The 12053-nt window shown below is 29.5% G+C and overlaps 1 protein-coding gene across 2 annotated transcripts in view; it reads left to right on the plus strand.

Moving 5' to 3' along the window:
* LOC142331374 (inositol-trisphosphate 3-kinase B-like) overlaps nucleotides 1–12053 on the plus strand; it is a 304893-nt gene that overhangs the window by 101144 nt on the left and 191696 nt on the right. Inside the window, exon 1 of one of the 2 annotated variants that reach the window (XM_075377244.1) lies at nucleotides 9296–9563. The exons of the other annotated variant lie outside the window; for it this stretch is intronic. Coding sequence (XP_075233359.1) covers nucleotides 9502–9563 — 62 coding nt within the window. The 5' untranslated portion in view covers nucleotides 9296–9501. Of the gene's footprint in view, nucleotides 1–9295; nucleotides 9564–12053 lie in introns of those variants that run through there. 2 annotated transcript variants of the gene reach the window in all.

A 12053-nucleotide genomic window follows, 5' to 3' on the forward strand; every position in this document is an offset into this window, starting at 1 on the left:
AATTCATTTCTTCCGTATAACTCTTCATTATATTCCACCCATCTATCGACTTTATATATTGGTGTACCATCTTTGTTTAACACATTATTAGATTTTAATTTATGTACCCCAAAATTTTCCTTAACTTTCCTGTATGCTCCGTCTATTTTACCAATGTTCATTTCTCTTTTCACTTCTGAACACTTTTCTTTAATCCACTCTTCTTTCGCCAGTTTGCACTTCCTGTTTATAGTATTTCTTAATTGCTATAAAGTAGAGTGTTTTATAGTGTATTTAGCAAAGGAAAAGATTGCTGAGGGAGGATCTAGAGCACTGCTTGGATTTCTCTTGTATTCTATTTTCGTTGATGTTTTGTTCTATAAATTATGTTTTTGTCCTTTGTTACTGTGTTTTGTGTTCCTTTGTTTCAATGTTACTTGTGTTGTTATTTTATGTTTCATGTTGCGTGTTGAACTCACTTTTATTTTCTATGGGTAGGTGGGGTTCAGTTCATTTGTTTAGTTAGGTCCTTTCAGTCTTATTTAAGACTCAGTTAGATGTTTTGTTTTGAGTTCATTAAATAATAGTTTACCGACGGGAATATCATTCGTGGCATTCGCATGGTAGCATCCTGGCCGAGGTGGACTGGAATATTTCAAAAGCCGAGATTTTGAAGATGATCTTCGGTAAAGCCCATAAAGTCATGGAACGGAGATGTTGGAGGGTGTCCTCTTCTATGGGGGGTCAGGATATATCCTGAATGAATATTTGTAAGAAAAGAAAGTAAGACTTGTTCAGATATTTTTTGTTAAATTTTCATAATTATTCTAGGTAGATGTTTACAATTAGTACTCGGGTTTTTTGTTTTCTAATAATCATTTTATTTTTTTTATATTTCTATGTGATTTTTTTTAATCAGTTAGATTAAAATTAATTTAAATATAAATTGTATGTAGAATTATTGTAGTTTGTCCAAACAAAAAATTTCTTCTAATAATCTTAATAACAAAGTTTTTTCAATCTGGATTTCCCTGATTAGAATTGAATATAAAATCCCTCTTACGTATATATTTGTAAAGATAAACTTCAGTATGACAAAAGAAAACTTATACGAGGAAGAACGATGTGTAGAATAATGTATGATATTAAAAAAAATCACCGATAATTACGCAGATGTTAAATCATTTGTAATATATCCAACCTTGAAATGGTAATGTAATGTGTTTCAGGTAGTAGATATTTGAATTTATTTTTCATGCTGTCATTATTATTTAAGTTATTGTTTTATAAGATAATATGTTTCCAATAATTTTAAATCTGTTTTAAATATACCTTAAGCGATAAAGTTTTACCGTAAATAAATTAACTAAAATTAATATGATATCTCTATTTAAGTGTAATTGCCTTATTAGATAATGTGACAAATTACGCACGAAACTTAATTCCACGAAATTATTTTCAATTACTCTGCATTATACATTTATTCTTTTGTGTTTTTTTTTGTAGTCTTATACAGTCTCAGATCGACCATTTCTGAGATGTTTGGTTAATTAAACCCAACCACAAAAGAACACCGGTATCCGCGATCTAGTATTCAGATCCGGACTTAAACGATGGAACTCTCGACTTCCAAATAAGCTGATTTGGGAAGATGCGTTCAACACTAGACCAACCAGGTGGGTAGCTTCTCAACCTGGGGTTCACGACCCCTATGGGGAGTTGCGGTGATATGAAAGGGAAGTTGAAGAACATTTTATATGTAAAGAAGAACATTTTAAATCTTTTTCTTTATAACCCTTACTGTTTGTGACAATTAACATCACATACAATATATCAAATTAACTATGTTTTAAAAGATTTTTTCAGTAACAATATTTGAGTTTTTTTTTTTTTTTTAATTTAAATGACCGTTGAAGGCAATATGGTAGCGTAAGTGATATCTACATAAGTTGTGTCATATAAAGGATTATGCAATGCCGTGAAGTCATCAGTTTGATAAAGAAGCCGTGAAGAATTTGTCGGTTACACTTAAAGCACATGCTTGGCATATCATTTTTTTATAATATACCGTTTTGATAAATGTTCGTAAAAAAGTCACTGGTCTGTTAACTATGAACACTATGGCGCCATCTTCTTGGTACCAACCTTGATTGATACAGTATTTTCAAAAAAGATTGGGTTCATGTAATTCACTGAGGTTAGTTGTCGACCATAGTCGTGTATTTTGTGAATTATTATATCTTCCCAGACGAAACCGCGCTTCATCTGTAAAAGATTTAATGTCGAGGATGCGTACCGAACCATTGACAATAATTTAGTTTTTTTTTTTTTTTTTAGTCATGATCTGTAGGTTTCAGTCATTGAACACTCTTTACTTTGTAAAGGAAACGTTTCAGTTCTTTCTTACAACTTTATGTAGGGTAGCAAATCCGATATCTTATGCTGTGCTAACTTAACGTATTGACTCTGATGGACTTTGGCCACCTCTTCAGATAAAAGTAAAGATACTCAAAGATTAAAGTACAAAAATTATTGATCCACCGTCCAAATTTATTTAAAATATTCTAGTAATCACTAATTATTATTAACATAATATTAAAAATATAATTTTATAAATTAATCATTCGTTAATTTCGAGTTTTGAGATTTATTATTAAAAATTTCCTGCAAACATTTTAAAATAACAACTTAAGGTTTCGTATTGGCTTAATCATTAAGAAATAGATCCAAGTCGAAGAGAAATAACAAAATTAAAATTCAGCTCGGATAAATCCCGGTTCACCTGATGAAAATTAGGTGTTAATAAATTTCGTAAAAAAATTTTTTTTCAATATACGCACACGTACTTTAAATATTATAATCAAGACAAATAATAATTATATAATGTGTTTATTATATTTATTTTATTAAATAAACAAAATCATAAATCAGGAAATTTTACTGAAACTGATAGTTGAGTGCTGCTACCTACCGACTAAAACAAGAAACTGATTGTTATTAAAACAGAATTCTTCAATTGAAAACAGGACGAATAAAATTTCCAAAATTTAAATCATTAAAGTTAAATATAACTGTTTTAAAAAATAAAACATATAATCATTGATATCTTAATTGATATTAACTTAAAAAAGTTGATTAATGGTCTGTTGAATAAAGCTCTTAATAAAGAAATATTATAATTTCTTTCAGTTTTAAAAATCTACGTGCATTATAAGAAGAACTGCAGAGTTTAAAAATTCTCTTTATCGTTATGTAATAATAATTAAAATAAAAATTTGTTTATTAAACTGTCGTATTTGATCGGTGATACGTTATAAGAATTTAATTTTATTAAAATAAACAGAATCAAAAATTTTTTTTAAAGTTTTATAATTAGATAGTGCTGCTACCTAGTGAGTAAAAATAGACATTACTAAAACAGTAGCTGTGTACGTTTTTGTAATTTTTTACTGAATATAATTATTTCCACGAAAGAAGGAATACGGCTAAACTACTGGTAAATATGCTACGCATCGTTTATACTAGTGGTAATGTTTCAAACGATTTTCCTTTAATAAAAAGGCTGTAATCGCCTGAATAGGAAAATTCATTTGCATTTTATATTTTAGGCGAGTTGTTGAAGAGAGTGTGTAAGGCTAGAATTAAGTTTTTAGAACCTGATAGAATCGGGTTCTGAATGGATACAAATTAATAGGGTGTTTATAAAAAAACACCTCGGTTTCAAGTATTAAACAGCATTATATTTAAAGTATTACTTACATGTGTATATAAATTCTGAAGATTCTTTTGGTTTTTAATACACTTTTATATGTGCACCATTGGTTACATTACCACGTCCAGACGGTAATCAAGCTCTTCCCGAGTATTCACCAGTATGGTGGACGTAATGGATGCTACTTCCGCAAGAATCCTTTCCCGCAGGTGGTTGATTTCGCTGGCCTCCGTGGCAGCGTCTCGGACTTTCATCTGGAGGTCTCGTTTTCGAATCCCGGTCAGGCACTTCACACACTAAAAAATTGCAATTTCATTCATCCATTCATCATCTGAACCAATACCTTACAGTGATCTCAAAAGAAATGTAGGTGGTCATGTCTGGGCTCCTTGGTGGCCGTGTGATCAGCCCTTTTCTTCCAATTTATCTGTTTTGAAAGCGTATGTTTAATGCAGCACGAACATGGTTGCTGTAATGCGGCAGAGCGCCGTTTAGTTGATAGAAAATTAATCCTGATAGAAAATATTCCTATTCCTATTATTTGTGCTTTCTACAAAAATGAACGGGCGTACTATACGGTCATTCAGTCCGCAGAAAACGACTGTGGAAGATTCATTCGGATTTTCGATATTTCCATGCGATGGCCCTGATCCTCAAATCTTGCAGTTTTTTCGACTTACTCACCCACTACTGTGAAATGTTGCCTCATCTGAAAACAAGACATTTTTTGGTAGTCCTTATTTGTTGTTAAATATTAAAAGCTGTTCCAATTTTACCAATTTTTCATCGGGTTTAATTTCATATAAAAGTTACATCTTATACGTCTAAATTGCGCCTTTAATAATGGCTTTTTCGGGCTACGCGTACAAGATGTTCGGATCCGTTCCACATTCTGTTCAGATACGGACGGCCTGCCTGGTGACTTACCCTTTACGATACTGCCTGTTTCCTTAAAGTGATTAAACCACTAGAATATTGTTTTATTCATCGGCGCGACGCCGCCATATTTACGATAATAATTACGCTGAAGTGTGATAGCCGATCTCGTTTTGATTAACCAAATAACGCATTCAGCTTTCTGCTGCGGTATCATGACTGATAGTGAGACTGCCGACCGGATACGCAGTGAAGGTCATACAGCGGTGCCAACCGCAACGAATATCTACGATGAAAAGCTTAATAATATAAATAACAAATATAAAAATTCGATTTTTTAGAACCAAAGAGTTGTATTATAAACATTCCGTATATCAGTAACAATTTATACACTCATAAAAATAGAAATACCTTTGTATAGTCGAATATTTTTTTATATGAAAATACTTTTTTTGCAGATTATAAGTTCAATTAAAATGTCCTTTTAAAAATTCGCCAACTCGGAAATTTTTTTTTAAAAACGGATAGTAATGATTTTGTTAATTGAAAAAGTAACGGAGATTGTCTATTAATGAAAATCCGTTAAAGTGGGATATTAACGATGAAGTTTTTAATTTAAAACATATATGAAATAGGTAAAAATAATACAATTTTTTACATATGGACTTAATTATTATAGATATATTAAATTTAAAAAATCCCAGTTTTTTAATCCAAGATTAGTTAATTTTTTACAAAGTTCTCTCGAAACTTTCGTAACCTATTCTACTCGTGAAAATAATGGTAAAATTTCATATAAACACTTCTCCTAAAATGCTTATTTTGCGAATTACGGGTAATGAAAGAGTTTGGCCGGACTTCAGCTATCCCGGTGAAACGAGATCGTACTGATATTTTTAAGACGGAATTTTTAAGGATAGAATTAGAAATTAAGAAATTACTAATTCTATCCTTAAAAATTCCGTCTTAATTTCTTATGGTTTTTTACCTGAAAATCGAACAAATAGATCCGACAGAATCTGCATGGATTTTTGAGAAATTTCAGGTTAAAATCAATAAATTCGGGTAAAAAACCTTGCTTTTTATGTTTGACTTACAATAACTTTGATAAATGGGTAATAAACACATCAGACCTTTTAACCAGACTTTTATAGAATTTAATTTTGAACAAAATGCTGTAAGAAAGGGTGAATAAAACAAAGAATAGAAAAATTTGATTAGAAACAAAACTTTACTACATTTTGTCAGTCGTACTAAACAAATAAAAAAATATTACACAGGTAATAATTTGAATATTTTTTTTATTAACGACAAAAATACAATAAATTAGTATTTCAAAGCAAACCGATCACGTTCAAACTAAAATTTATACAAAACTTTCGCTAACGAGAGCACAGTTTACATTACCCGATATACTTAACGTACCTTACAGAATATAAACACTAACACATTATTGGGCATTGTTGATCAGCTGTTTAAATTATATTGTCAACTTTGAAATAATAATTTGTCAAATATTTTTTTGTATTTCTGTCATTAATAAAAAAATTATCTAAGTAATTTTTATTGATTTATTTTACTTTTACAATTGTTTTGTAATTTTAAGTTTTTTCCTCCAAAACAAAAATGTGATTTTTTTCATTTAATAAATACTTTTTTTGGCAAATGTAGTAATGTACCGTTTCCAAATAAAATTTGAATTACTAGATTTTTAGGTCAGAAACTGTAAGAAATCACTAATTTTGTCGCTTAATTATCTACATAAAAATTTCAATACGACCTCATTTCATTGGGGTAGCTAAAATCCGAGTGAAATCTTTCACTAGCCTAAGAACGTTTCAATTATTTTCACGAGTGTAATAGGTTATGGTAGTTGGTGTAAACTACTTCGTGATACAATCCACCGGATTGGTCTAGTGGGGAACGCGTCTTCGCAAATAGCTGATTTCGAATTCGAGATTTCCAACGTTCAAATCCTAGCAAAGGCAGTTACTTTTATACGGATTTGAATACTAGCGGTTGGGTTTCAATTAACCACACATCTCAGAAATGATCGACCTGAGACCGTAAAAGACTTATACTTCACTTACACACTCACACATATCATCCTCTTTCATCCTCTGAAGTAATTCGTGGAGGCTAAACAGGAAAAAACTTCGGGATTCAGAAATTCTTCATTAACAAATGTCGGTTAGTGATAGATTTCGTACTGATTTCTGCGATTTCGCAGAAAATTAAGTCTAGGACCCAATCTTAACGGTGAATCTAGTTGGTTTGTGTGAAATATGACCCAGAAAATGTGAAAAATAAGTTTTTTGTTTGTGTGCCCGCGCGTGTAAAGAAAGGTTTTAAATCAGAAGGGAAAGTAAACATATTATTGACTAAGAAAGAAAGTATAGTTATTAAGAAATATAGAATGACATCAATTCCAGAAATTTACATTGAATATAATTTCCTAATTTTTTTTACAGATGATGAATTTAATGTAAAGAAATTTAAATATAGTAGAATTTGTATATTTATTTCATTTAATAAAATTATAATGATGAACTGTGACAACCCAGGATAACTTTTTTGCAGCAACAATAGGTAAACATAGATTTACAAATTACACAAAAATATATTTAAAAAATGTTTTTCATCGACTGTAGCGTTATATCGCTATGAAATACTGGTAATAAACCGTAAATTGCTTTGAAATGTGTGAAGTTTTAGAAGAATGTATGAAAACAAATTCATTGACTAAGTACGATATTAAGAACAACTTATTTTTATCACCATTCCATTTATTTGAAATTTACTATTATTCAATAAAAAATATGTTGTTTTATAATGTTTTTTTGTGAGACGTAATGAAGAAAATGTATTGTATTTTTTCGTTTTGAATATTGTATTTTTATACTGGATGAATTGGATATATAATTTTGTGTATTCTTTAAAATAAATCGGCAGATATCACCGTTTAGTTTACTTGTCAATTTTAGGTAAATGATGCGGTTATTCTAAATATGTACGCCCTTCATACTGAAAAACCTTGTGAAAAAATTGAGAATTTATTCTTCAATAAACGGAAGTTTAAGTCTTGCAGATTAGATTAGAAATACGTAAATATATAATGAAGGCTTGTGGTTTTGAACAAAGGAATTTGGGGCTTGTTGAATTGAAACCGTTATAAATTTTGAAATACTTTGTGCTATTCAAATTGGATTATGAATTAATATGATTTAATTGCTTCCGTTTTGTCTAAGTTTGTTTTCCGATTTGTCTATCCAAGGGCCTAATATGGAAATTTGAACGTTGTTAAAAAATATCTCGTAAGGTAACATTAATGTATTTTCGTTCCAATTTCTTTTCCTTTTATTTTTGTCAATCTTGAACGATATTCAAATGTTCTAGTAAATGAAAAAATAATGGATAATAATCGTTTGATGCCATTGTTGGTGAATGGGATATAATTTTTAATACGGAATCTTTTCTCTTATAATATTTTAAGCAACAGATAGGTTATTAACATTATTTAATCGATTCCACAGTACTAATGATTCACTGTTATTTGTAGAATACAGCTGTGTATGTACTCGTGTTAAACCTATTTGCGAGTTAAGACGTTAAAATATTTTTAAAAAAATATGGTGTGTTTTTTTATCTATTTTGTAAGAAGACACTTTTATATCATACTTTGTTGAATGGTTGATTTATTTCCAAAAATGCAACGGAAAAAACAACTTCTTCTTTAGGTTTTGTATTTATTATTTCTTATACATACTGAAGTTTTCGCAAACTGCGTTGATAACTTGGTGTTAAATTTAGTTAGTTAACATCTTAATATTTTTGAGTACACATTTTTCAAATAATTTAGAAATTTCAAGTAGTACGACAATCCGTTTATATAAAGAATTCTATTTAAATTTTCCAGGCTTAAGAAATATAATTCGAATCCCATGTTTTGGGACATTATCATTTCTCAAAATGGAATTAAATATTATTTTTACTAATCTAAACACTTTCGAAAAGAATTTACTAAATCTGTTTGAACCATATTTCAAATTGAACCGAAATGTTTATTGTTATTTTTATTTTTTCATAAAATGACGTGAAGATGTATCAATTGCTGGCAAGATTTATGAATTAGTTAATATGAATAGAAGTTTAATAAGAAAAATAAAACAAACAAAAAATGATACAAAAATGAATGGAACATATCAAACCATTGAAAAGCAACTAAATATATCATTTTATTAGAATAAACCATTAAATTAAAATGCTTTATAAGCTTCCTGGATCTTTTTACGTGTAATACAATCAGCTTATTTTTATGTTTTTAATTACTTTTTTCAAATCGATTTGTATATATAAAAAATAAATAACTAATCATTAATTAAGATAAAATAAATAAATAAATTTTATTTTTACTACTAATGTTATCATTATTATTGAAACACAAGCGAACTCGGCTTTTTTAAAAGATATATGATAACATTATCAGTGGTCCTTCGCATTCATGACACCTGACTATCTTTTACTATATATTATAAATATACGGGAAAAAATACTGTGTGTGTATATATATATATATATATATATATATATATATATATTTATATATTAATGATACTACAATGACGTAACTGATGACGCTTTATGACGTACTATCTCCCCACTATTTCAAACAGCTGTTGGTAGTTCAGCGCCTATAGCTATGTTATGTTGCCGCCCATGATACGATAGTTAGTTCCGTTGTTAGTAAGTACGTTCGGCTAACTGGCTTGCTGTTGTATCGTTCAGCAGAGCGCTTTTAGTTTATTCGACCGTTTTTAGATTGTGTTTTGTGAGGTGTGCTATATATATTTATATTTTTAAACCATTAATAAAATGAATTTTGTTGTAACTATGTGTGTTTGTTTATTTTTTTATTAATAATAAATTTTATTGTTATGTGTTGTACTATTCGTGTTGATACAAAATTTGTTTCATCAAGTTCAGATATCCGTAATCTGTAAGTTTCTAATTATTTATTTTTTTTATTATATAATTTTTTTTTATTGTAGTCTGTATGTTTTCAATTCGATTATACATTTTATGTTTTTTAATTAGTTTGATTTGCCATCAAATTCTTTAATTGTATCTATATTAATTAAATCAGGTTACGCTATTAAGAATTCATTATAAAGAACATTTCAGGTATTTAAATAAAAATGAAAAAAAATATATATAAAGATAATATAAAAATCGCATTCATATTTTTGTTTTTAATATTCAATTTATTCAATATTTTAAATAAATCAGTTCCAAAATAACAACTTATTTGTCAAAAAAAAAAAACACTTTTCATGTTTCCTTATGTTGTCCAATTTATTTAAAAATTTTTGACCTCAGTTGTTGAAATTTTCTTTAGGTGTTTTTATTATAATTATATTAATATGTTATTTTTACTTTGAAAGAGAACATTTTCATAATAATAATAGTAATCGATTTATAGAAAATTTATTGTTACAATAAATAATTAAAAAAATTAAATAAATATTTTTTTTTGTTTTTATGTCATATTAACTCTGTTCAGTAAATCTGTGATATTTTTTTGGAATGAATTTTCAAATACGTAATAGTTGAAAATTCTTCAGACTGTTTATTTGATTCTGGTATAAACAATCAAGACATGTAAACAGTCAGTGTTATGTACAGAAAAGCGCGTGCGCTTTTGTGTACACACACACACACACACACACACACACACACACACACACACACACACACACACACACACACACACACTGATGCGCGCGAATCTTTAAAATTTGAGTCAAATTGACTAATGTACGATTTAAAAGAATTTAATTCTTTTTAATTTTATGTAATTAATAAATTCCCTTATCTTTAATAATTAGTTTTTTGTTTTTAATTAATTAATTTAATCGAAGCTTAATCTACTTAGTTATTTAAGAATTAGTTCCAGAAGATTAAGGTGTTTTTATTCAGATATCAGCTATTGTAGCTATTGATAGTTAATTACTTCAAGTTGTTTGAATTAAATAGAATATACTACCCACTCTTTGTTTTTAATCAAATTCACTTACTTTGCACGTAGTTACTTATGTTAGATATATGTAAATAGAGTTCGGTGCTTTCACTAACCGCTTTATCAAAAATAAAAGATACATAACTGAATAAGATCTTAAGTGTACAGTATAACATTAAAGGTATAATTAAAAATCAACCGACAAAATTTTAAGTGATACATCTGAAAACAAAAGATAGAAACAAATGTTAAAAATTTAACACTATAAGTAAATTATGTTTAAATAATTTATTAATAGAAGAATAAAATTTAAATTTATTTAATGATTTAAAAATCAAATAGTATATTTTTAAAGATATGTTAAATGACTTTAATTTTTTTTGTAGAAACAGGTCGTATCAACTGTTTTCAGGTATAATAATAACCAAATTGTTATTAAAAATATATATAATTAATAAAATACGAAACATTAGAATTTTTAATTGGTCAGTAAATAAATAAACGTGATAGCATTGAAAGAATGTTTCAAATGAAGTCCAAAAAAAAAAAGTAAAATTTATTGCAGTAATGAATTTTACTTAAACTTGTTTAATGATGGTCATTTGTTTGCTGTTTTTGAGATGAAATTTATTTCACAATCCATTTTCAAGTATAGAAATAATTAATGAACCAAGTTTTAATTTATTTCGTAACGAAATTTTTATTAGAAGATTAATTATATTAGATTTTATAGTAATCCAGAATATTTCGTTAAAAAACCATTCTTATCTTAAAATATTCAACTTTTATTCTTATCAAAACTGTGGTACTGGTATGGATCCCTGGCCATTGTGCATCCTTGGGAACGGACGGGCCGATGAGGCTGCCAGAGAGAGGAGACTTCATGATATCAGTCCGTGTAAATTTGCGGGTTCAGTGGAATAGATTATGGCTGCTGAGTCCTCCTACGGAATGACATTTTTTCCCCCTATATTCCCGAGCCGGACATCCAATTAGGTATACTCGGCTCTGGCACGTGTCCTTGCGACTCAAAGAGGGTCTCCCCATTCACCGGTTACCAACCCGGCAAGGTCAGCCCCCCCGGTTCCGGATCTTTTAATTGCCTGTGCCTGCCTCGAATTTCCGACGGGCCCGGCTATGCCGTTCCCAGCCCCCCCCCAAAAAAAAACCGGGTCTAGGTCTTTGTCAGCCTCAAACCGACGGCGCAGGAGCCCAAGCGTATCCCGGAACCCACACCGCCGGCCGGGTCTCGGTCTTTTCATTAATCCACACCTAACGGACCCCATGAGCCCCCGCTCCATCACGGGAATCCACACACTAGGGCATGTGAACCTTCAGGAACGGGGCTGTCCGCCCTGCCTTGCTATAAACTAAAACACTCAGTATCTCAGTCGTCTTGCATCATTTTTTATTCTGAGAACTGCTCTTGCAAATGTTGCAAAATTATGCCAGTTCCCGACATAGCCAAGA

Source organism: Lycorma delicatula, chromosome 10 (genome assembly GCF_047948215.1).
Source record: "Lycorma delicatula isolate Av1 chromosome 10, ASM4794821v1, whole genome shotgun sequence".
Lineage (NCBI taxonomy): Eukaryota > Metazoa > Arthropoda > Insecta > Hemiptera > Fulgoridae > Lycorma > Lycorma delicatula.